The 27,045-nt window shown below is 41.4% G+C and overlaps 1 protein-coding gene across 7 annotated transcripts in view; it reads right to left on the bottom strand.

The window, feature by feature from the left end:
* Positions 1-27,045, bottom strand: part of OSBPL1A (oxysterol binding protein like 1A) — a 201,224-nt gene that overhangs the window by 46,629 nt on the left and 127,550 nt on the right. For 6 of the 7 annotated variants that reach the window (XM_024580141.3, XM_045188012.3, XM_053912206.2 and 3 more), the window contains one exon: positions 16,644-16,797. In XM_024580141.3, coding sequence (XP_024435909.1) covers positions 16,644-16,797 — 154 coding nt within the window. Of the gene's footprint in view, positions 1-16,643; positions 16,798-27,045 lie in introns of those variants that run through there. The other variant, XM_045188014.2, reaches the window with a different exon arrangement.

The raw sequence follows: 27,045 nt of genomic DNA on the forward strand, positions 1-27,045 counted from the left end.
ATTAACATCAACAATTAAAATAACTAAATATACCTATGCAATTAAAGTCCTAAAATCTATCTTTCCCCATTTCAACGGAAGCAATCTTGGACAGGTCTTTAAAAGAACCCATATCACTCACAACTCTTTTCCTGCATGACTGGTATTGTAATGTACCTTCTACCAACTTCCAAGTTTGAATTCAGACATATCTAGGAATCTCAAGTTCTTGCTGCATTACCTGGAATACCATTCTGAAGCCTAGCATGAACCAGCACTGTAACTTAGGTTGAGTTAGACATGAAGACGATGGGGTTGGTTGGACAGCTGAGTATTTAATCTGCTCCTAGATGTCTTCAACTACAAGGAGTCTCGAGACTTGGAGGCAGGTAGTCTAAGATAAGATCTCTAAGAGTAGTCACATGCTTTTTTTAGTTACTCTCCATCGTATAAAAATCCAATAACCTGGTTTCCTATTTGAAGCTTCCTGTGATAATTTTATGTAATTATTTCATATTACTATTTGATTTTGTTATGCTTTTATAATTTGAGATCATTTTTCATTTTTGATCTCAAAAAATGAAATTATAAAAAGTCTAATTACCACTTAATACATCTGGCTCTACACAGGTGATCATACTTGTTTTACAAGAGGTTGTTTGATTTACTTGTTTTGATTTTAGTAAGTTAAAATTATATATTCAAAATTTGAAATTCATCTTCATACAGACTTTCTAAAATTTGTAATTCACTGTCCACCTTCAGTACCATCATCCATTAACCTGCTGCTCCTGCTAGTTCACGGCTACTGCTAGAGTAACGGGGCGCCTACAGAGCCGTCGCGTTTCCAAGCCAAAATGGACTGAGGAGAGCACTCCATGAAGCAATCCTCCGGTCTGTAGAGAAGCTAGCCTTTGGACAGCCGGGTCCCCTCACTGCAGGCCTACCTCACGGTGCTCAGCACAGCTGGGAGAAAGGCAGGACACAGACAGACCTGAACCTGGGGGCAAGGTGTGTATTCTTCGCTTACTCTTCTTTCTGGAAGAAATACTAACATTTCATGCAAATGGGTGCTGGAACAGACGTGAAGTAATTGAAATGAAGTGAGGAGAGTAGATCATGGTAAGGGCTGAATGACAGAGAACACTGATAAAATGCATGGTGTACGCGGCGTAGATCAGAGCCGGCTGTCTTCTTCCCTGTCTCACATGAAGGCTTACCTAAGCCTCTTGCAGTGTGGATGGCTAAGGAGCAGAGAGGCATTGAGATGGTGAGCTCAAATGTTCCACTAATACCTCTCCACATTCCAGAAGGGATCTGAGACTGTTTTATTGCTAGTGATTTTGTTGGAGCGGGAGAGGAAAGAAGACTTTCCTGACTATGATAGAGATTTTTTGGACTCTGTACTAAGAAATGTCCCATCTTGGAACTTGGATGTGCTTGGCTGAATCAGTCATCTGGTAGTAGGCAGCGCAAGGTGTTGGCAAGAGGGGATGTGAGGGCTTGGTGGCAGCTCTGGAGCAAAAGTGAGTTCAGCAGGTGCATGTTTCCTGGAACACCACGGACAAGGACCTCGGATCCCTGAAAGAACAGTTGGGAACTATGCACAAAACAGTTTACAGTACAAGAAGGCACAAATAGCAGCAGTGATGCGCCGAATAAAAGCAGTGTCCTGCAAATACTCTGCCTCTTTCACTCTGTTTCTGTGGCTCTGCACTTTTTAGACTCATTTCCTTTTAAACCACACCTACTTTTTCAGAATGAATGTTAACTGTTTGTGATCTGCTTTAGTCAGTTAAAATGCCTGATTTCACTTCCTTTTTAAAAGATCTGAGATGTTTTTGACAGCTTACCATTAGAGAGAGAGGATTTCTAGGAAGAGTTGAATTTCTGCTTCCTTCCTGCTCAATGACACATAATACCTCCAGGGGTGTTATCTGCATATATGTTAGTTTCCCTTCTGTTTCCTTTCTGATTGCCTGCTAAGCACAGTGAAATATCTGCACTGCAAAGAATAGCATTCTCCCTCTTTCCTCTTAGAAAGGTTTCTTCTGCTAAGAACAATTATAGAGTGTCCCTAAAACACAATCACATCCAAGCAGGGTACCTGGTCTTCTGAGATATTATTCTTGTTCTTTCTGATCAAATAGGTTATATCAATCATATCCTGAAGGAAACTAGCCACAAAGCTTGGTTTTCACTAATAAGAGAATGCATAATTACTGAGGAGAATCAATTTCCACAAAAACTTTACACCTTTAATTATTCCTGCTTCTATTGGAGTATTCTGCTTTGGTAGAAAGTTGGTGGATAATGGAGAGAATAGGAAGAGAAAATTCATATTTCTAGAATTATTTAAGTTGAACATTTTTTCAGTCCCAGACGTGTTTAAAACTGGCAGAACCTGCAAAGTGTTCATGTATTCTTGTGTATGCTCCTGTCAATAAAAGTAAAAGTCTATAAAGGCCCCGAGAACAGGTTCCGTGTCCACGTGGGTTTGTAACTGTGCCAGCACTGAGCCAATGGCAGGTGGGTGCCTAACAAATGCTTTGGGGCGATGATGTTAATTCTCTAAATTTTCATATAAAATAAATGACTGCATTAATTAAAGGCTGTGACAAACTGTCTCAAATTTCAGCATGAGAAAACTTTTGTCTAGGTATGGAAGTCTTTGTTATTTTTTATTAAATATTTTATTTGTGTCCTGTGAGTTGTCCCAATGTCCCCCCTTTGCCCTCCTCCGCCCAGCTGTCCATGTCCACCCATGGTCATTCATACACGTTCCTTGACTAGTCCCTTCCCCTTCTTTCCACAATCTTTGTTATTCTAAACATCTATAAAGATGATATATATATATTTTTTTTAATAGAGGCTCTGGAGTCAAAAAACTTGGTTTGAATGCAGGTTCTGTCACTTACTGGCTAAGTGATCTTGGGGAAGTCAAACTTTCTGCACTTCAGTTTCTCCATCTGTAAAATTCAGGATATAATAATATCTGCCATACCTATAACTCAGATGCTTTCAGAACCAAAAGCTATGGAGTTGGTGAAAGTACTTTATCGACACCAATTTACAGTCCAAATGAAATTTGTAGCCATTACACTATGCACAAATTAGAAATGGCTCTGGATCGAACGTTGACAAGTATAGTCGGAAGATTAGAAACCAGACAAGACCTAGAGTCCAGCCATCTTGCTACTAGACTGTGTTTTGGTGGGTATTGTCCATTTTAGAGATGAAGCAGCTGAAGCAGGAATAGACTATATGCTGACCCAGCTTTGTAGCGGCTACACTAAGTCACAGGGCTGCAACCGAACCCAGAAGAGAAAGCACGCGAAGCTGATGGTTCTCAGTCATCTTACGATCAGGGTGCACGTTCACCTACTAGAATTCTTGACAATATATTTAAGGTATTAAAAATCTCAAAACACCATAGTACAAAAGGAGAATAATATTGTGAAGAATCTATGTTATAAACTATCTACTTAGTTCACCCACAGAAACCTGTTTTGCTGAGGGCTGTTAACGGCTCCAAATGTGTCTGTTAATATTGGAGAAAACACACTATTGTACTTCAGCCACCGGTATGGCCCTGTGCTCCATTTCTTAACCTCGCCCAAAGGCCGGCCACACCCTGCTCTACCACAAATCACATTATCTGCTCAGATCAAGGTCTGGGCACCCAGCGTAATGGTATGCAGTCCTGCTTAGAGCCACTTATGTTTTCTACACGTGTCAGAAGCAGTGACAATGCTTCTGGCTGGAAACCAGGACATGTAATTCTTGGGAGTCACTGCCACGCTAACAGCGCGCCGGAACTGAGAACACCCACCGAGGAAGAGTGGGAGCTGATAGGTCTCAAACCCTGACTCAGCACGGCGCTGCATCAGCCTGACTCAACAGCTGGCTCCACATCCCATGATCAGGGTCTGTCCCATTTTATGTGATGTGTATTTTGAAGAGTTATTTAAAAATAAGGAAATTTTTGCTGAAGATTCTCAAGGCACAAGACAAACAAATCTTTAAAGGACCTCTATGTTTTTAAAAGAATCACTTCCCTAATTTTTTCTCTTATAAATCCTTAGTATTATATATGATGCTTTAAATTCCTCCTGAGCAAACAAGCAAAGCAAACATTACTAAAGAACTATGTGTCCCCTGAGACACTTTTCTCCTTTAAACGAAATTTAGATGGATCCCGCTCCAATGGAAAAGAGACACTTGGATGCATTTGTAAAGAACAAATCCCATGCCATCAGCAGTCAAGGCACCCAGTCTATGAATTATTATGATTAAGTGGGCAGAGTAAACAGAACAAGGCAGACCATTAAAAGACTAAGTTACATGAAAGCTATTTCCTAGGCACTCAAAACCTTGTGTTCATATGTGTGGAGGGGGGAGGGGCCTCTTCAAATAAAGCAAGACGCCAAACAGGAATATACATTTTATTTGGTATTGAACTTTTTTCTTTTGACATTCTGAGGGTTATATGTGTATATAAAGCAAACTTGAAATAGAAATTGGATATTTACCTAAGAGATTCAAAAAGCCTAGGGATCCCAGGGAGAAGTAATGAGACCTCTGTATGGGGAAAGTGCTCTCTAGGGACCAAGGAATGAACAACAGAGCTTCCAGCCTCTAGTCACCTCTTGTTTACACACTTCTGACAAAGAAAGTCTACAACCAGCTTTGTGTAGGCCAGCCACACCTTTGTATTTTCAGTAGAAAAAAAAAAAACCAGAACATGTTTCAATCTAACTGTAATAAAAATCAAGTGCAGAAGACATTAAGTTTCACACTTACCAAACAAAAACAATGTTATTCAAGATCAACGCTTTCACTTCAGCTACCTCTTTCCCGAACTTCAGTTTCAGAGGAGAATATAAACCTCTCGAACCCATCCAAAGACATTTTCTTATACATGAAAGGACAGACAATAATCCCATTGGCCCACTTTTGCTTAGGGTTTATCAATTTTTTACTTATACCAGCACCTAACATTTAGTTAGCTAAAATAACTGTGAGTGCTTTGTGTAGATTTTCTCACTTAATTATCATAAAAAGCCAACAAGGCTTTTTTATAACCACTTTATAGATGAAGAAATTACGTTTCAAGGAAATTATAACTTGAGGTGTGGAAAGTGGAGACATGGGATTCAAACCCAGGTAGCCGTAACGACTACACTATACCTTGTTCTCAATGAGCACATACAAAGTGGCAAAAATCAAGAAACAGAAACAAGGTTTTCTGTTTAATAGTGTTGTTTATTAAAGCCTTTTTAGTAACTATATTTCTCACTATGTGGTAAGAATTAGAAATTCTAAGAATTATCTTTTTTCTGGACAAACCTGGAAGAAAGTATTTTCCACCCATGTCACATACGAAAAGCTGGTTTCCCTAGTGACATTATAGGGCACCTGAAAATTGGGGAGTTCAAAATTCTCACAGAAAAGTGGGCATGGTATATGAGCAATTCACAGAAAAATACAAGTAGATCTGAAATGCACAAACAGATGCTCTGCCTCCCTCCTTTCAGAAGTGGACACTCCACAACAATAGGGGCTTTGTTCAGAAGCACCTTGAATAGAATCTGGCATAACAGGGGCTAAAATACAGGGTGAGAAAAAGGGGGTTTACAGTCGTAAGTATGCAAAACAGAGTTTATGATTATTATTAATTATTGTATATTTTCCATACACACAACGGTAAACCTACTTTTGCCTCACCCTGCATATTTGTTAAATACATAATCTTATATATAGATACATATAATTTTTAAAAGTAAGGCTGAAGCAGGAGACAGCATAGGAGGAACTCTGAGACTGCGCTGCTGTCACTGGCCAGCATCTAGCATCCTGGTTGCCAGGAAATGCCTTTTATCACTTAGGCAGAATGAATAGCAAACCAAGGCAGGGAGGAGGAGGGAGACATGTCTCACCCACTAACTCAGCAGTCCTGAGCCTGGTCCGGTAATATTGCCAGGTGTTCCAACATCACAAGAAACACTATGTTAGCATGGGAGGAGGGAAGTCCTTGAAATTCTATGTAGCATTTCCACTATCTGGGAAAGAAAAGCCTTGAAACTGTGCTTTCATCCCAGAACCTGGAATGTGGGAGAGGGTCCACAGTGCCCAAAGAAGCCCATAAATAACTTTGGGTGACTGTCCCAACTTTAACTAACTGCCTCCTGTCATGTGTCTGTTTTACAAGATGAACAAGTGGAATTGGAGCAAGGATTCGGGCTCACAGACCCCCCCCCACACACACACCTATGTTTGGGTAGTCACATCCCCCCTGGGAAAGCTGGCACCACATTTACCCGTCAATCAACATGTAACATTTTTACTCCCATCCCGTCAACTATATAAGCCCTCAGAAGAAAGGACTCTCTCTCAGCTCTCTTGGCTCTCTGGCCACCCCGCCTCAGGCCACCTGGGGGCCTGTCACCCTGGGGGCCTGTCACCCCGGGGGCTTGCCACCCTGGCCTTCAGCTGCCCTTACTTTGCCCTGAACCTACGCCTTTCCCCCCTACCCTAGCTAGGCCCATTCCCTTCCAGGAGAACGTATCACTAATACACTCCAAATGCACGCTAATAGACTTGCTGCCCTGTAATTCTTTACATGTGTCAGTAAGAAGAACCAGGTCTCTCCCATCAGCAAGGCTAAGAAGTGTATGAATGCATTTTCTATCATTTGTGTGAAAAAAACAGTACTGTATGTAATAATGATGGTTGCCATTTGGGGAAAGGCTGGAGAGCAGCTAGCTTAAAAAGTGACAGTTAAAGTTTGCAAAATAGACCCTATTACACCTCTGAATTACCACCAACTAAAAAGTGTAGAATCATCTCCACACTAAACACACACACATTTTTTAAGGGTTGCAGAAAAATAACCAAATTGACTAATATCAAAGAACATGAGACCAGAAGAATTAGAATTAGCATATATTAAGTGAAAAAACTCAACGTTATACAGTGCCTTTTATAAGAAAAAAGGGACTATTAATATATTTCTGTGTTGCTTATATTAAAAACAAACTATTGTAAAAATTATAAAAATGCTTACCTTTAGGGGTTGGAGAGAAACAATGCTGACAGAAAAAGAATGGAAAGTAGATTTTTCAACACAGACCTTGTTTTGTACTTTTGTCTTTGAAATCATTTTTGTAGTTATTTTACATAAGTACAAAATATTAAGTCAAGAGGCAATTCCTCAGACTTGAATGCAAATGAAACAGATGAACCTACCCGTGTGTAACGTTAACAGTTTAACCACACAGAGAGGAACCAGTGCAAATGCCCTTCGCACACAACACTGGCTGAGTGTCCCAGACGGAATATAAGGACAAAAGGAACTAGAGAAATCTAAAACTCTTTTCAACAATCATATTGTTAATAACACCACTTGTATACTTTTGTGAATGTGTGTGTATGTAAAGCAAAGGGGGAAACCCTATAAACCAAACAAACTGAAAATAGATTGGCACGAGCTCGTGAAAGCATTTTTCCTTTAGAAAAGGTGGGGAGGGAGTCACGTCTGTCTCCGATGAGAACTGAACACCTTGGCCAGCCCGGCAGCACTGCACGTTCTCACGACTCAGATTGTTGCAGCTAAATATTATTTCCCACTGAAATGAAATGCGGCTCTTTAGGGAAATAAGCTGACTCTCTGGCTGGGGCAGGAAATACACAGGTAAGGCTGAAACATCTCTTTGTAGGAGAAGGCAGCTGTCAAAGATAACTCGATTCCTGTATGCAAATTATACCTAAAAAAAATACCAACAACAAAAAACTGGGGCCCTATGTAAAGAACACCGAATGCAGCAGAGGGCGGGACCTCCCTCTGACTGGAGATGGGGAAAAGTTAACTGCAACAGATAAGCAGCCCACTCCGTGTGTCCCGTCCGCCTTCGGAGGATGTAGCAAACAAACAGAATCTGAAAAGAGGTCATGGGAAGTTTTCTTTCCCGAAGAATTCTAGCTAATGAAAGTATAAGGAAGACAGAAATGTCTGTAACATGACCGGCAGCCCCCGCAGACTGAGGGCGTAGACATGGATCAACAACAGCTGCTGGAATCACTAGGTCCAAGGCTGTTGGGCCGCTCTGTCCTTGGCTGTGTCAGACTGACAGCGCCCGGGCCCAGGAGTCCACCTCCACGTTACAAGACGGAGAAAAAACAGATATACCAGGACGTACCAGGTACCATCCTTCAATGGGCGTACCAGGATGGTATGGATGCCTAGGCAGCATTTTGTGCCAAGCAATTCAAACCTAAATCTGGTTGGAAAAAAGTATATATATATATACACACACACAAACAAAACCATTAGTTGAGTGTATGTGTGTGTACACACACACAGAGCCATCAGTTTACAGGAATTCAGGAGTGAAAAAGTACATTACATGATACAATGGGAATTCAATAAGCAACATCCAGACTGAATCATTCTACAGGACAAATGACCAAGTTTCTTCCATAAACAAATGCAAGAACAAAATGGGGAAGAGGAGAGGAAATCTGGCAATTAAAGCAGATTTAAGAGACACATAAACCAAATGCAGTATGTAGACCCTCTAGATTTTGTTTATTAAATGACATTTTAGATCCAATTACTAAGTGACATTTGTGAGACAATCAGGAATTTGAATACTAACTAAATATGTGATGACAATTAAGACACTGTATTTCAGGTGTGATAATGATACTGTGGTTTTAGAAAATAAGAGTCCCAATGTTTACAGATACATCCTGAAGTAATTACGGATGAAACAACGTATCTTAGATTTGACATATTACAACTTTATAGGGGAGCGGGAGAGGAACAAAGTCTGCAGATGAAACAAAGTTGGGTGCATGGTGATGCTGAAGATGAATGATGGGTACGAAGGGCTCATTCTTCCTATTTGTGTGCTTGAAAATTTCCATAATACTTTTTAAAACTGAATTATATGCCTAAACATATATTCTTCATTTTTCTTCATTCTCTAGGCAAACAACATAAGCTATTTGTTATTTTGTTCTCTCAAGTATAGCTTTACAGATTTCTGATGCCCTAGAGAATTGCTCTCACTCGCCCGCGAAAATCACTGATCGAATAGATTAGAATGAGCCCTCAGAGTCAGATGAAAGTGCTCTCTCACCATCATTTGTACAGAATGCTAGCACTGGGGTAATTTTGTGTTTTGTCCAGAGCCCCAAGCCCAAAGAGGTGTCTTAGGGGTCAAGGGCAGGGTCAGGAGCGGGGCCTGTGGGCCCTCTGAGCCTCAGCTCCTGCTTTGGAAAGAGCAGCTCCTCTTCTATCTGCTTTTTAAACTAGGACAGGAAGAGGCGAATTTTATGGAAAGGTGTCTAACAGTTTTTCTTAATTCTTGACAATAAGCTTGGCAAGTCAACCTGGTTTTGTGGAACTAATTATCATGAACCTAGACTCATACTGCCTTTTTTTTTTCTTCCTAACATACCCCCAAGTAACCCCACAGCCTACCAGCTTGTCAGTTCATCTGGAACTCTTTGAACCCTTTTTTGCTGACGTCTGCACCCCGCCTGCCAAGTTGGTGCTCCCTCTTATTGGTCGAGATATCTCCAAACGTGTTTTTGTAGGAGAGATGGATGTCTCGTGCAATCAGAGCGGCCGGCTGGCATTTTCCCCTCAGCTATAGCTACTGCCACCCAGCTCGACAATCTGCTCCAGGTGCCAGTCTCCGCTGCCCTCGATAGACATCTACAGTTTCCGGGCCACCTCAGTCTGCCTACTCCAGAGTCAGCGTCGCCCTCGCCCAACCTCTACTGCCCTTGTCCAGGGTCCAGCACCTTCTTTCTCTACTGTTCCTTCTCGGGCTTCTCACCGCTTCTCTACCTCTACCGTTGTTCTGTCTCGGGCTCCTGAGACAGACTGTGTCCGGCCTATTAGTGAAGTTGGCCCCACAACAGAGCTGTGTGATCTTCTAGTAATAATTGTTTTAGAGACAGCCCTCTACTCTCCAGAGCAAATAATACTCTAGGGCAGGGAGTAGGGTGAGACCACAGACTCCCCATGTCCTTGGACCCGCTGTTCCCTCCGCTGGATGGCCCACATGCCGACCATCTGTCTGTGTAATCCTGGGCAGGGCTCTTGCTTTCTCCCATGTCTCCTGGGTCTTGTGAAAATCAGAGATGTATTTGGACTCCTGCTTAAGTGATCCTGGTTCCCACATGACAATAACAATTCACCCCATATATTTCCCGACAGACAAGGGTGTTTTTCTGCCCAGGGCGCCAGAGGACCTCTGGGTGGCGTGGCTTGTTACTAACCCTACGCCCTGACTAAATTACGTCTGCACCCAGAAAATCTGTCCCCATCTGCATGGAGATTTGGATGATTAATTGTTATTTACCATTAACAACATTTTCTCAATATAATCTTAGAAAGCTGTTGCCTTAGCTTGTATTTTTCATCTCTTTGTTTGACTTGGACTTGTCAGTATGTTCCCTGTATGAATTCCTCACACACCGAAGACAGCTGTTATTCAGCTACCTAGTAATCCCATTCTACAGCAGTTGTGCAGAACAAATAAAGGGTAAACTACGCAACTGTCTGGAGTCCAAATCCATCATTCTACCATTTCAGCAAAATAAACCTCTGAGATTCTTAGCCCCATTTCCTAAAGAATAGAAGGCTTTTATTCAAGTCAATTCATCTGGTACATTAATTAACATCAGGTAACAACGGAGTCTCTGTCATATTTCTGTTGCAAGAAATCCTTCCATATTTCAAAACTGCCAAGATATATTTTCTTCTAAAAGTTTGTTTTTTCCTTTCACATTTAAGTGTTTGATCTTCTAGAATTTATATTTGTGTATATGAAGTAGGGGTCTCTTTCCTTTTCCTACCCCATATTAAATGGCTATTCCAGAACCAATTACCTACCAGCCCATTCTCTTCCTCACTGACCTGTTGGGCTAGCTCTGTTACGTACCCCAGGCTTCCTCGTCCGTGTGGGCCTGCAGACCCCTCACTTCCATTCCACACGTCCACCCGCCTCCAGGACAACTCTCCGCACTGAAGACTTGGACTCAACCATGACACACTGGCAGGGAAAAAGCCTCTTTCCTTCCTCCAGTCTGGTTCATGAGCATTCTTTGGAGAGGGCTCTCCAAAGCCCTCTGTGCTTAAATATGTATTTCAGAACCCACTTTTCAACTTCCAGAGAAAAGGACGCTGTGATTTTAATTTAAGTTACATTGAGTCTACAGACCAATTTGACAAAAACATCTTATGACAAAGAATTTCCTTCTCAGTAAGTTTTATGTTTTTCTGTAAGTTTTATTATAATAACTTTTTTCTAAGATCTATTCCTTGGTAAGTGACTTTTTAATAACTCTAAATATCCCGCCTATTTTAACTGTATTTCTGTCTGTTGATGGTGCACAGAAATGTAATTAGCTGATTTTGTATAAAATCAACTCTGCCAAACTTTCTTGCTAATGCTAATAATTTGTCTGTAAATACCTAGTTTTATTTATCTCTAAATTCTGTGGGTGTGTTGTCTCTGGCTACAGCCTCCAGATAATGCTGAGTAGAAAAGATGACAGCGAGAATCCCTGTCCACTCCTGATAGTATGCGAACTGTTTTTAATATCTCATTATCAAGTAATTTGTTGTGGTAACTTTTAACCACATTAAAGAGGTTCTCTTCTATTTGTGGCTTGCTAATATATTTATGAATCATAAATGACTTTTTAGTCTCACTGAATGTTTTTTCTTTATCTATTAGGATGATCATATGGTTTTCTCCTTTACTCTATTAGTGCTAGTAATACAGTGAATAACATTTGAGTACCATTTATAGAATCACAACATGAATCTGACTTTCAAATTCTGACTAACCTGTTCTGTTAGTATCTTTTACACCCTGTCTCATGACATGATGATACAAATATCAAGATCTTTACCAAATAATAACAACTTGTGTCAAATGCTAAGAAGCTAGACTAGAGCTCAGAATAAGTAAATTAGGACCAAGAGTGGAGAACTGAGCCTGTGGCACACAGCCAACGTGACAAGGGAACCTGTAAATATGAACTTGACCACATCATGCTGTAGGCTAACTGTCCGCAAAGCAACTCCATGTATTTTCTGGGGAGGAAAAAAGTACCATTGAAATGGAGCGTTCACTCTGTACATTTTCTAGCTCTGCAGTACTTTCGGTTCCAGGTCTTAAACAAAACCCTAACTCTTTCTCGTGATGGATCTCTAGAACCAACAAAAGCCCACTGACACGTACACCTCTGCAGGAAGGGTCATTGGCTGGGAGAGCACACAGCATATCAGTAATTCCAAGTGAATAAAAACCAAAATGCTTTCCCCAGGCTTAATAATACTGAGAGATACTGCAGAAGTGTCCTAAAACTTCAGTGTGGTAGAAAAACCATTTTTCAAGATTTCAGTTTGCAATCACTGAATTTTTAGATTGAAAAGAGAACTCACAGTTTATTGAGCCCAAACTCTTTTTTTTTTTTAACCTGGATATTTTATTTTATTGTTATTCAATTACAGTTGTCTGCATTTTCTCCCCATCCTTCCCCTGCCTCCACCCTACCCCTTGATTTTGTCCGTGTGTCCTTTATAGTAGTTCCTGTAATCCCCTCTCCCCACTGCCCCCTCTCCACTCCCCTCTGGCTATTGTTAGATTGTTCTTTTTTTTTTTTTTTAATTTTTCCAAACTCTTATTTAAGGGATGACTTACGCCCTGGCCGGGTGGCTCAGGCGGTTGGAGCACTGTCCCATACAGCAAAGGGTTGCAGGTGCAATCCCCAGTCAGGATTCATACCTGACTAGGTTGTGGGCTCGATCCCTGGTCAGGGCGTGTGTGGCAGGCAGCCAATTAATGTTTGTTTGTCTGTCTGTCTCTCTCTCCGCCCACCCCTTTCCTCTTTCTCTAGAATCAGTGAACATACCCCCAGGTGAGGATTTAAGAAAGAAAAAAAAGCCCCTGGCCAGTGTGGCTCACTTGGCTGGAACATCATCCAGTAACCGAAGGGTTGCGGGTTAGATTTCCCGGCAGGAGCATAGCTAGGATGAGGGTTTGATCCCCAGCCCAGGCACATACAATCCCCAGTATGGGTACAAATGGGAGGCAACAAATTGATGCTTCTCTCTGTCCCTTCCCCTCTCTCTTAAAACAAATGTCCTCAGGTGAGGATTGAAAAAAAAAGTGTTTGAAGAGAGATGACTTAACCCTACTTAGTTATCAGAAGAATCATTTTGTTGGTAATTATCACATGGGATGAATTAAAAATCCATAATACCTATACTTTTATCACCATAGAAATAAACTCGATTAGCGCAGTGTGATTTTATATTAAATTAATATAACATAGTATGCCTTATAGCTTATGTTTCTCATGGTCAGAGGTTTTCAAGCTGCACCCCATGCCGCCACCCTATGATAACTGGGTGAAAAAGGAAAACAGGGAGCAGAGGTTCTTTAGGACAAAGCAAATCACTCTCTTGGAGAAGGAAGGGAATAAACAGAATTAACAGGTCATTTACACCGAGCACTTCCTGTGTGGCAGGCACTCTCCTCGGCACTCTGTGTATGCTCACACATCAAATAGAAGTAGCAACGCAGTTTGCAATGGCTTACTATGCTCTATTCGGGGCAAGCCTGTTGTTTCTCTGCTACACACCACAGAGAGTAAGGCTCCAGTGTTTTTGTTGGATAGGACGTGAAGTGGATATGGTGATTCCCACTGAAGCAGGAGCTGGGAGAGGGGAGTGGAGAAGCCCCCTCTATGGGAATCTCATCAATCTTTGAAGGTAGCTGAGATTTTGATAGTTAACATACTAAATTTTTGCTGCACAAATGGTTCCTTGGCTAAAAAAAAAAACAGAAGTGGTTGAAAATCCTTGTTCTATTTTATCAGCACATCAGTTAAGCCATGATTTCACACTTCCCAAGTGAACTGTAATTTGTAAGTCTTCTCTTTACCATTTTAAAATATGCATTTCTCTCTTTTAACTTTTACGACCCATATTCTTCCCATCTCCCTCGCTAAATTTAAATGTGTGTATCTTGGAGGTAAGTGATGATATGAGGTGAGAAGGAAGTGTAAGGTTTCTATGGGAAAGTTAAGTAAATGGTAAATAAATTATTTTTCTTTTTTTAAAAAAATTTATTTTTATTCAGTTACAATTGTCTGCATTTTCTCACCATCCTTCCACCCCACCCCAGCCAGTCCCACCTCCCTCCCCCACCTTTGCCCTCCCCCTTGATTTTGTCCTTGTGTCCTTTTTTTTTTATTGCTCACTCAGTAACTTTTATTTATTTATTTATTTATTTACTTTTTTATTTATTTTTATTCAGTTACAATTTTTCAATATTAAAAAACCAGAAACATATGACAAGGTCAAATACAAATTTCATATTACTTGAAGATAATGAGAGAAAACTTCAAATAAATTTCATGGTTACTTTAGGCTGCTGCCCCAAAAGCAGCACACATTGGCTTTTTTGAAATAGCCCCCAAATTACTTTAATTCAAATCATTCTTACTATTAATAATTGCTCATTATAATCACAAATTACTTACAATGCAATTTGAGAAGCAGGCAAGAGGGATTTGATTAACACTGAATACTCTATCTATTTTCCTATTCTTTCTTTTTTTAAGAGTTCATTTTCAGAGACGGGAGAGAAGAAGAGAGGGAGAGAAACATGATGAGCAAGAGAAACATCGATTGATTGCCTCTCATACCCACGCCCCCAACTGGGGACCTGGCCTTCAACCCAGGGATGTGCCCTGATCAGGAATCGAACTGGTGACCTTTCAGTTTGCAGGCAGGTGCTCAATCCATGAGCCACACCAGCCAGGACCCTATTTTCCTATTCTAAAATTAAACTTTGAAATTATGTGTGGCATATGCTGTTTATTTGGTTAGAGAAGACAGGCTTTAAAAAAAAACCTTCTATAATTGCTACTTTTAAAATAAGTGGCTATGCTTTTCACACATTTGCTCATAATGTCCTAAAATGACCTCTATTCCTTTAAATAACTAAAGAATGTTTTATTACAGTTACAGGTTTACTAAGCTGCATCCTGTTTATCAGTTTAATTTTTCTGGCTAGTTCACTATCTAGTTGTATTTCTCTGTGGTTTTTCTTAGTGACCTGTTCTGATTTCAGTGTTTGAACAATTTCGTCTTATCTTTCTGTATGATCTGAATCCATCTGCGCCATGTGGATTTGATGAACACAGAATGTGGGAATACAGTGCAATGAATTTTTGTCAAATGCAGGGGAACTACTGTTAGGACTACGGCCCACGTACAGAAGGGCCAGCAGGCCCCGAAGAGCAGAGCATCACCCCTCCAGCCACAGGATAAGACGGCATCTACGCACCGCTCTCTTTCTGGTAGTTACAGTTACAGGGACATTTGTACGCTGCTTTGAACATCCCGAATTTTGCCCTATGTTCGTACTGTGCATCACTATGTATGTGTTCAATGGTTAAAGGCTCTCTTCTCTTTAGGCCTTTACATGGGCCTGCCAGGTTTCCCATTAGGTATTTCAAGACCTTCTCAAAACTTAGCCCTGGACCCCCAACGGAGCTGACTGTAGCTGCAGAGGAAATCAGGAAAGACATGTTGCTAGCCACATAATGTGCCACAGTAAATGCCATTAAAAGACAGCCATCAGTAACCACGTTTAGAGGATAGCCTCTTACTGAACAAAACTCTGATTTTATCTGGTTTGTTACCTAAAACTTCCTGATCTTGTCAGAATAAGTACAAAGTGAGACATTTTGTTAACAAGGGGCAAATACACATAAATCAGAAGTGACGTGTATGTGTGTGTGTGCGTGTGTGTGTTTCCAGTAGAATAATTGAAACCAACTGTGGCCAGAATTATGGTGCAGAAAACAGGTTAAAGTTACACAATCTACAATTATTGAACAAAAACCTTATAGAAATTGACAGTTAATAACTTCTTACCCCCAAAAGTGCTTTTCACAAAGACAACAGCATATATCCTTTCTGACAATGTGGTGAGTATCTTGCCCTACGGACGCCAGCGCGCACACACGCCCCGTGCCTGCTCACTCGTGCTGAAACCGGAGAGCTCCAGCGTCTGTTACGTCTCGTTCATTTGGGACAAACTCTAGGACTAAATCATCAAGGGAATACAAAGATACTAATGCTATTAGACGGTATAAAATGGACATGTTCAACAAACCCTGGGTCTTAATAAAAGTCTTTGTTAAAGTGTAACTAAATTGAATCAACAAGCAGGCAATATTACCATCCATTCTTAATAAAACCAACAAGAAGATCGAATGACGAGAAACTAAAATAGCACTGGGAGGCCAAGTCATAAAAGATGTATGACGAAAAAAGGAACCCAGCGCCAATTTCAGCGAGGAGTTCTGAACAGCCTTTCCGAACTGCCGGCTGAAAGATTTATGTCCCGTTAAAACCATGTCGCTAAGCCCAAGTTTTGTGCATTGTTCCTACAATTACAGATGACGTTCTTCTCTTACATGAACAAGGTACTTAAAGTAAATGTTTCTTTGAGGTGACATCGCAATATAAATATCCAACACAGGAGCGGGGGAAGCGAAAAGGCATACTTTCAAGAGCTCAAACAGGATTGAAAATAAAATATTGCCAGTGGCTCTCCTACCTGTGTTTTTTGATGCCATTGGAGAGAGCATCTCCCCCACCGCAATCTTTTCCTTCGGACATTCTGTGTTTTCTACTCAAATGCTCCCCTTCCTCTTCAAAGGAGTGTGCCGTCACTGCTTCCAATCTACTCAGGGACCGTTCGGACTCGGAATCTGTGACAGAGCAGGTTCGTAGTCAATGACCTGAACTTGGCTTCGGGAACAATGTGCATCTCCCTTCATGCGCCAGGCTTTGAAACTTAAGCAGCCTACTTTGTCCTCAGACAATCCGTTAACTACTTCCTCCGGGGTTGCAGAGAACCTGCACCCAATAAGGCTGACGTGGGTTTATGAAACAGATACAGGTTTCTACCAGCTTATAATTAAACAGATTTTGTGTGTTAAAAGAGATTTCCAAAGAGCAAATTCTTTAAGAAACCATATTCAGTAGCTCCCCCGCCCCGAGATTTCTATTTTATCTTCTCTCGCAAAGCATCTTAGGCGTAACTTTTTAAAAAAGCGTTCAATTTTTACAACTCATCATACAGAAAAGGCTAGAAGAGCTGTGCTTGTGAGAAGTATAAATGACATCTGACACGACAGACACAAAAGCAAAGGTAATTTTAAAATACTTTAAAAAGTGCTTCTTCTGGTATGATCTTACTTAAATCCTCAAGAGCTAAAACCAGAAGTGTCCGTATAAGATCTCGTGATCTGGCAGGCGTTTCTAGGATAAAAATGCTGTGTTCCCAGTTGGCTGTGCTCAGAGGGGAGCCATCTGCCTGTTTGGGAATGGAGTTTGCAGGCACGTTGACATTCTGCACGTCCTTTGAGCTTTCTCCAGGGTGCTTTGGTGGACGTGAGGCAGGCCGATGGGGTTAACAAGAATGCCAGTAGTCTTATGGTTTGAGTTGGGTGGAACAGGATGTGAACCCAGGTTTTCTGACTCCATGTTTAATGTTCTATAATATTTCAGCTCAAAGCAGCAGTCACTCCGTCTCTAGGAAACGTTAAGTGGTCCCTAAGTTTTTATTAAAATGTAAATCCAAGGTAACATCTAACTTCCCTGAATCAGATGACTATACACTCAGCTATCATGGGCTCTGGAGAAGCACTCCTAGACACATTCAAGCAAAGTATCTTAAATAAATTTTCGATCATGTGCTTAACATATCTTAAAGCAAAAATGTGCAGGAAATAAAATTTTTTAGTACTTCTCTTTCCCTTGCACTGCATTGTACAATTCAACCAAAGTCATGGAACTTTATTTTTATCATGTGAGGTCGATTAGTAACAACTGCTGGACAAGCACAATTTCAGGTTGGACAACACTCCGTGACCTCTGAACTCTGGACCTCTGAATGATGTAAGTTAATTACAGAAAGCCTTTCAATGCTGGTAAAGTTATTCTTATTTTCTTTAACACTACAAGAATTTAAAATATAGCTTTCTTCTGCCATAAACCCTATAACAAATAGGTCTTTTAATAATCAATTTAAAGAAGTATTTTTCATTGTCAATTTTGGCAAGCTGTATGGCCAATAACAAGGGGACTGTCCACCCATTAGATGAAATAAGCAGTTCTTAAAATCACATTTATAAAACTATTTAATAAAATAGAAAAAATGCGTATAATGCTAAGACAAAAATATCAGGATATTATTTTACAACTCTAAAACATAGACAAAATAATAATTTCACTCTGCCTCAGAGAAGGACCAGTCTGGTCAGGGAGAACGATAATGGTACAAACGAGAGGCGTGAGGTGACAGGGGTCAGTCTAAAGTCCAGCGAGGTGAAGGGGATGAATGCACTTTCTGGGGTAGGCAAACAGGCATCAGGAAAGGCTACCCCGGACAGGCTCAACTACGGACAAATCTTTAAAAAGTTAAAAGGGTGCTCTGGAGGAGGAAGGGGAAGAGTTGTTCAGAGGGAGCCGCAGGAGCAAAACCTGAATAAAGAGGATGACAGGGGTCTGGGATGGTGGGGCGCTTTGTCACTTCGACATTGTCAAATGTGTTTCGTATGAAAAAAGAAAGAACTGAAAAAGTCAAACAAAATAATCTCGTTTGTATTGGTCAGTATTATTTAAGCTGCACCGTTACTTTATAATTTAGATGTCACTGAAGGAAGGGCTTCAGAACAGGCCTCCCTTGGATGTGCTACTGTGGTGCGTGGATGACTTTGAGCCGCAGAAGTCAATGGAGGCCCTGTGTGCTCGGGAGAAACGCCCGTCCCTCCCGCAGGTACCTGGAAGAAGCTAAATTGGAGGCCTTGCCCATAGGAAGAGCAATTACCAGAGATAAGGTGTTACGGTCTGCCTAGAGAGTAGGGCAAACACCTAATTACTGAGCACCTGCTCCTCTTCTGACCCTGCTCTCTCTGCAGCCCCAGGTCCCTCACCTCGTTCCGTGGCTCAGGGTGCCACATATATATACACCTCATTTCTCCTTTCTGTCTCTGCACCTCCCATGTATGTGAGGTCTCTGACTCATGCATGTGAAGTTCCCATTCATACATATGTAAATAAAGTTGGTTAATCTATCTCATATTAATTATTAGAACCTACAAGGGTAGGTAAACATTTCTTCCTCCTCCACATCTTCAAAATCTTGAAAACCAAAAAGCACTGAAGGCATTTATTAAACATAACAATGCATAGGATACTGTGCTATTTAAGAGATGTAAATCACAAGACGGGGACCACTTATCCATTTAAAAAGAAAGTTCCTAACAAAAAGCAGTATACAGTTCATACCAAGCAACAGGAAAGGCAGCATGAGCTTCTATGAAGCAAAGACGGCTTTCCTCAAAACGAGATGTCAACTCAGTGAATACAAACCGAAGACCTGTTACCGTCACCCGCATTATGGGGCCCCTGTGCTAACTCACAGGGATACACCATCAGATGGCAGTACTGACCCTGTCCTCCTCCTCCTGGGGGTGGCAGGACCCGACTGCCTCTCTGTCCCCTTTCCTAGTCCTTCTCTCTCCTACTCTTCTTTCTCCCTATTCCTCCACTTCTCTTCCTTCCCCAATCCTTCTCTTTGCTCCTAACCTCTGCCTCTCTTTAATACAGTCAGGCCGACCCCCTCCCCCCAACCCCCCAAAAGGTTTCTGACAAAGGTCACCAATTACCTCCACACTGCAAAGTCCAATGTTCATTTTCCAAGTCTTATCATGACTCATTTACCACCTCTGACACTGCTTGATACAAACCCTCTCCTCCTTCACCATGTACAAGGCATGGTGGATTCAAAGAATAGGAACATCTGGTTCCTGCCCATGGTCTAGCTGTGGTAGACAATTTTGTAAACGTGTGAGGTCAGTAAATTTTTCTCGGTGCAACAACAGAAGCCTAAATAGGGGCAGGAGCCATGGGGGTGGAATCAGCCAATTTCACAGAGTGAAGGACAGGGTGTCCAGAAAGGACTGTGACTGATGATTGAGCTAAACTGACCAGGAGTAAGAGTGGGAATGGGCAAGAGAGTTGCAACAGAGGAACAGTTCCAGCAAAGGGCACAGCAGGACCCAACATGCGAGGGTTAAGGCATTCAGTCACATGGGAGGGGAAGACCGGAGAAAGGGGTGGTGGCTGGGGCAGCTGGATGGAAATGAAGCTACCAGTCAGTCATGAAGCTGACTATACACAATAAACAAACATCAAAGGCAGGCAGTGTAAAGAAAACACGGAAAGAGTCTCAGAATGAGGTGGTTTCCTAAAAATGCCACAAGGTTCTGTATACTTGCTAGAGGTTAAGTCACAAACTTATCTCCGAGCATCCTTTAGCTTCAGAGACAAAGAAGGAAAAAGCATGATCAATTCGGTGACTTACAGTCTCTGGGAGACAAAGACGCACTGGTTTCTTAAGGACCAAAGCTCAGTTATTTCTAGTACTGTGAACAGAGATGTCTAATGTGTATATGTGTGTGTGAGTGTGTATGTACATGCATACATGTATATATATGCATGTGCATACAAATATACTTCGGAAGCCATTCTTAAATTCTATGCCTTCATGGCATTAGCCACACCAATTAGTCACACAAAGAGGCCACGGCTACTGTGGAGGCTACTGATTAAGGTACAGCCTGCCCAAAGAAGTAATTTTCAAATCTCTCTGTGCTAATAAATCAGTGGTGGATCTCAGTGCCTCTGAAGTGATAATTCAATCCCAAAACATCGAGGTTTTCAATGTTGCCCACGTATGTAAGTATCAAATAGGCCAGGGTTTATCTACCACTCAGTGCTACTGCGCAGTGTATCAGTGCCCTAGTGGGAAGCAGGAACTACTGAAAGAGTATGTTAATGCCTCCTATTTGGTGGTACACTGCCCTCTCACTGCACTGTAGGATAAGGCCACCACACTCTTGCTTTAAAAACAAAAACGGGGAGGAAGGGGAGCAACGGTTCAATGGGGACCAAGTGTCAGTCTGGGTGATGAAAGAGTCCTGGAGAGGGATGCTGGCGGTGGTGGCTGCACAACAGTGTGACTGTGCTCACTGCCACTGAACCGTGCACTTAAGAATGGCTAACACGGTAAGTCAGTCTATTTCGGCATGGTAAAAACAAGAACAAAACCCCAAGCAAGCAAGCAAACCACCACCGGTTGGCACACAACCAAAGACCTAGTGTGCTGGACGCATGGACTGTATTCTGTTCCCGTCGTCTCTCATTTCAATGCCAATGATGAAGGAAAACCACATCGAAGCAAAATTGGTTGATTTTTATGAAGATGTATTATTAAATGCATTATTATTAAAATAAATTTATTCTAACAGTACACACTGCTAGATTTCAGACAAAATTAGCCTTTCATTTTTTTTCTTCTGCTGCCCACTGCATTTTCCCCTCACAAATATGTATGCTTCTATGCAAGTAAAGTCACTCAAAATTTTCAGAATACTTCACCCACCTTTGAAAAACAGGGTAAGAGATTTATGAAATAGCTTTACATTATTTATTCAACTTTTTTCTGGGCAATTAGGAAAATTTGTATAGCTCTGAGTAATGACTGGAAATAAAACAGTATATATTTTTTGTGGGTTTATTTCCATCTAGTTCTGAAGGGGTTCAGGCGGCTTAATTGACAACTATATTTTAAGAAAAAATGTCAGAGTGACATTGAAAAACTGACTGTATTTTACAAGATAAATGCTCTAGACTACTGACAAGCATGTAAGGTGGACAGAACCTTTGCCTGATTATTTTCTCAATTAAAACAGTATTAGTACAGATCGGTGGTTACAAAATAGTCACGGGGATGTACAGTACAGCACGGGGCATGCGGTCAGTAATACTGTGATGACTGTGTGTGGTGCCAGGTGGGTGCTAGAAATATCGGGGGGAGGGTGCGGGGGGAACCCTTCAGTAAGTATGTGACTGTCTAACCACTGTGCTGTACACCTGAAACTCATACAAAATGATACAGAATGCAAACGGTAATTAAAAAGATAAAAATGGTAACAGACAAAAAAAATAAAACACTAGTATTAATAAAAGTTTGTCTTAACGACACAAATCTCCAATTGCCCAGATCTTTATTTTGAAGATATTTCAGATCGAACACAGTCCCCTCTCTCAGCCAAAGAGCATGAAAGCCAATGGCTGAGGTGTTAGCATGACTAAAATTCAACTCGAGTTGTATCCATTACATATGTACAGCTTTCTGCATGCCAATTACATCTTAATAAAGCGTTTTTTTAAAAAACTTTGGAGCTAAGAGAATCATTACCTCTATCCTATTTTTTGAGTTTTTCCTCCTATTAAAAGGCTGAAAGAGGTCATGAAGTTAATGATATAAACATGTCAACAATTCCCATAAGGTATTCTGATAAACATTTTTTTGAACATGACCTTTGGAAACTAGCTTGAGAACAAATAGTACAAAGGAGCAACATGTGGAAGAACTGTGGATCGTGTCCAAATACCCCCCCCATTACTGAAGGTAACAGGAAATGATCAGGCACACACACGCAGCTTAATACCTTCACTGTTTACGGTTTCTCTCAAACTAGGCATGTTCTAAAAATGTCCAGAGTAACCCAAGGTAACCCAAGCTTAAAATATCAGTGCTAAATTTTTATTTAGCTTTAAGGTGCTATTGCGTAAACTAAAAAACAACATAGTAAATATGAAGATCACAAAGAAGATAAGTAAAACCTCCCACATTTAAAATACATTATAAACTGAAAATCAGGATGAGTCCAAAGGGGGCTGCCAAGACACTGCTACGATAATCTACTAAGGAAATGAAAAAAAACTTGAAACAGAATCTTGGCAGCAAGCAGTAAGAGCCAGAGATATTCTAGACATATCCTCTCTGAATGATGTCCAAGGTCAAAATCAGCCAAATGATACAGTGTTGCTTGTGACAGAGTTTCTTAAAAGTATTGGCTGTCTCCCCCTCCCCACAGGAACTAAATCTACAACTGTTTTCCCCAACTTGAAAAATATGCTCATGGAATCGAGGACCAAGAAGTACCGTATTTTTCGGACTATAAGACGCACCCCTCCCAATTTGGGGGGGAATGGAGGTGTGTCTTATAGTCTGAATGAAGCTTACCTGGCTCATTGGGGGTTGGGGGCGGCAGTGGAGGGGGGTTTATTCCTATTTTCCTCCTCTAAAACCCAGGTACGTCTTATAGTCTGGTGCGTCTTATAGTTCAAACAGTATGTGTTAAACCATAGCGTGTGGGCTACTGGAAAACTTATGTGTAACTATTATTGACTACTCAATCCACAGAGCTTTTTAATTTGTCTTGTTGATATCCTGAGAATTATTTTCAAGGTCACCTATGCATTCACTCCACAAAGAAAAACATTCTAGAACTAAAGACCAGTTACAGAATAATCCAGGGTTACAAAACAAAGTATTTTCATGTGATTCAATTTAATAAAGTAACATTTACCAAATACCACGTAAAGGGTAGTTGCTGAAACAGTTTGGAAAGATTAATGAGATAATGGCTAGTGCCCTCCAAGGATTCAGAGCCCAACCTAGAGCAAGACAGCCAAGTAAACACATGTTTATACTAAGTGTTTGTGGGAACAGTGGGAGAAGTCACCCTTAGTGGACCTTGGATAAGACTCCAAGGGAAGATGACATCTGAACAGCAATCAATATGAAAGAGTTTAAGGCAGGAAAAAAGAACTGAGAGTGTGAGGGGGGAGAGTAAGCAGCCTAAGGCCTGAAAGAACAAGGTTATCTGTCCCAGAACAGCTGGCATCACTAGAGAGAAGGGTGGCCAGATGAGAAAGGCGTGGTTGCCAGAGAAAAAGCTTTAAAATGGGTCAGATCACAATTGTTAAAGACGATGTGGTACGTATTTACAATGGACTACGACTCAACTATACAAAAGGAGTGAAGTCTTACCATTTGTGACAACATGGGTGGGCCTAGAGGGTATTATGTAAGTGAAGTCAGTCAGACAAATACCCTATGTTTCACTGATATGTGGGATCTAAAGAACAAAATAAAAAAACAAAACAGAAACAGACTCAGAGACATGGAAAACAGACTGATCATTGCCAGAGGGGAGAGGGGTGAGGGAGATGGGTTAAAAAGGTAAAGGTTAAAAAGGTGAAGGGAGTAAGACGTCACAAAACAGTCATGGGAGGTGAGGTACAGTGTATGAAATATAGTCAATGATATGTAATAACTGTGTACAGTGCCAGCTGGGCACTAGAATTATCAGGGGGATCGCTTCATAAATTATGTAACTGTCTAACCACTATGCTGTACACCTGAAACAAATAAAAAATAAAAATCACATGTACAAGGGAGGACCCCCCCAAAACCAGAATTATCTTCTGGAGGGTGGGCCCCTTGTAGTACAGGCTTTCCCCACCAGGTGAGTGTTCTAGGAACCCACCTGCACCAGTGTTCCAGCTGGCCTTGTTGTGAGAGGCTGCATCTGGCTTCAGTGAATTTTTTTGAAGACTTTTTCCACACATTTGCCCATTTCATGATGGGGGATTTACAAGTGCCCCTGCCCACACCACCAGCAGTTTTTGACCAAAAATGGCATGACCCCTGGTGTCCCACCCTCCCTATTCACCTGATCTCCCCGGAATGACTTTTTTGGTTGTTGCTTCCCCCCATGAAAGATGTCCTCAAAGGGAAATGTTTTGATGATGTGGAAGAGATGAAACAAAAAATGGCAGAAGCACTAAAAGGCATTAAAATCAAGGAGTTCAAAAACTGGTTTGAGCAGTAGAAAAAACATCTCAATAGATTATTGCTTCAAATAGAGAGTACTTCGAAGGTGACTGCAGTTTAAACATGTAAGAATAAATATACAATTTTTTTATAAATAAATTCCAGTTTTTTTCCGGGCCCCCCCCCCATGTATGTAAATAAATTAAGAAAATACAGTGGGTCAGATCACAGAGTCTGGGCTTAACCTGTAGTAATGGGGAGTAGCTGGCTGTTGGGAAAACATCCAGGGACTAAGAAGTCTGTTTTGGATGTTATAGATAACTCTGATACATCAGTGCCACGACCTCTATAACAATTACCACTAACTTGGTGGCTTAAAACAACAGAAAATCAATCTTTCATAATTCTCGAGGCCAGAAGTCCAAAATCAGTTTCACTGGACCCAAATCAATGTGCTGGCAGGACCACCATCCTTCTGGGGGCTCTGGGGACATGTTCCATACCTCACCCAGCTCTGGTGGCTGCCTGCACTCCTGCGCTCATGGCCCCATCGCTCTAGTCTCTGCCTCCAGCCTCACACGGTGTCCATCTAATCTCTCTCTACCTTTCTCTTGTAGGGATACTTGGAGAGGTATGTAGGCCCCACCCACACAATCCATGATGACCTCATCTCAAAATCCTTAATGACATCTGCAGAGATCTTAAAATAATAATAGTAATAATAATAGGTTCCCAGGATTAGAAGGTGGACACATTATCTAGGGGCCATTTTTCAGCCTCCGATGCCTGGCAATGTGCAACATAGAAGACGGGCTGGCAGGGACAAAGACTGGGAGCAGAAAGACCTCTCGGAAAGGGCCTGTCATGGTCTGCAGGGTCAGAAGGAGGGGCAAACTGAATTAAAGCCCTGGCAGTGAATAATGGTGGAAGAAAATGGGGCGGGGAGGGGGGACTAGATACCCAGATACCGGGGGTGGGGGTTAAGGAAGGGAATAAAAGGTGACTTCCACGTGTGTAGCTTTCACAGTGGGTGGACGATGGTACCATTATCCCGGACAGAGGACGTAGAAGGGGACTGAACAGGATGACAAGTTCCCACTACATAGAGTTTGAGATGCTTTGGGAATTTTCAATAAACAGATGGGAAGCCTACGGATATAATTATCCTCCATAATGAACTAGCTCTCAGATTCAGTCAATTTAGCTTTAAAAGTGTATGTCAAAAATACGCTCACTCAAATATCTGAACTAGTATGTGCCAGAATCTATGCTAGTTGCTAGGGATGCAGAGTTCCATATGGAGTTTATTGTCTGGTCGAGTGACAAGGCCAACAAGAACCAAATAATCACATACACAAGTCCAAACCTTCAACCAGACTTCCACAAGGAAGCCTCTGACCTTTGAGAAATACTCAGAAGGATACATGTTCACCGAAGATACAAAGGGAAAGAACTGAAACTTCCCACCGTCACTTCGATTGCTTTTATTCAAACTCTTGCCATCTCTCATCTAGGACACTAGCAGCTCAAATCAATCTCTACTCCTAAAACACTAATATTCTGCTATAATGGGAACTCCTGAGTAGGGACCATGTCTTATGTCTTATTCTCTTTGATTTCTTAATTCTCAGGATAATAGAGCATATTATAAAAGTTCCACAATGATAACTAAAAAAGTGGATTGTAAAATACTAATCTTTATCACTCTATAAATTTCTGTCTGTTGTCTCCCTACCACCTATCTGCCAAAACTCAGATTTGTAAGCAGAATCCTCTAACAAGACTCCTTACAGGCTGGTCCTGTCTACCTTCGTGGCTGCGTCTCATCGCTACCTCTCCGCATCCAAACACCCGCCCCTGCTCCAGTCACAGCACATTCTGTGATGTTTTTGAAAACTGTTTTTCTCCACCTCCGTATGTGTCGCTGTCTTCCACAAAGAATATTCTCCCCCCAGCTTATCCACCGGGGAAGACTTTTCAAAAAACGCCTCATCTTCATTTATTTGGTAATCCTTCCTGTAACTTTCCAAAGCAGTTAGCTGCCTCACCTCTGAATTTCTGTCACACTTTCTTTGTACCAGTTGGTAGTACTTACTCATTAATGTGTCCCACAAATATCTGTTTAGCACCCCTTTCTCGGTCTAGCACTACCTGGAGGACGGGGATACATCCCTCCCCACGCTCAGGAGCTTACATCATTTTAGCTGTGGCGGATCAACAAACAAATGAATACATCATGGGAAAGGTGCTATTTTTTTCA

The sequence above is a fragment of the Desmodus rotundus genome, chromosome 10 (assembly GCF_022682495.2).
Source record: "Desmodus rotundus isolate HL8 chromosome 10, HLdesRot8A.1, whole genome shotgun sequence".
NCBI lineage: Eukaryota > Metazoa > Chordata > Mammalia > Chiroptera > Phyllostomidae > Desmodus > Desmodus rotundus.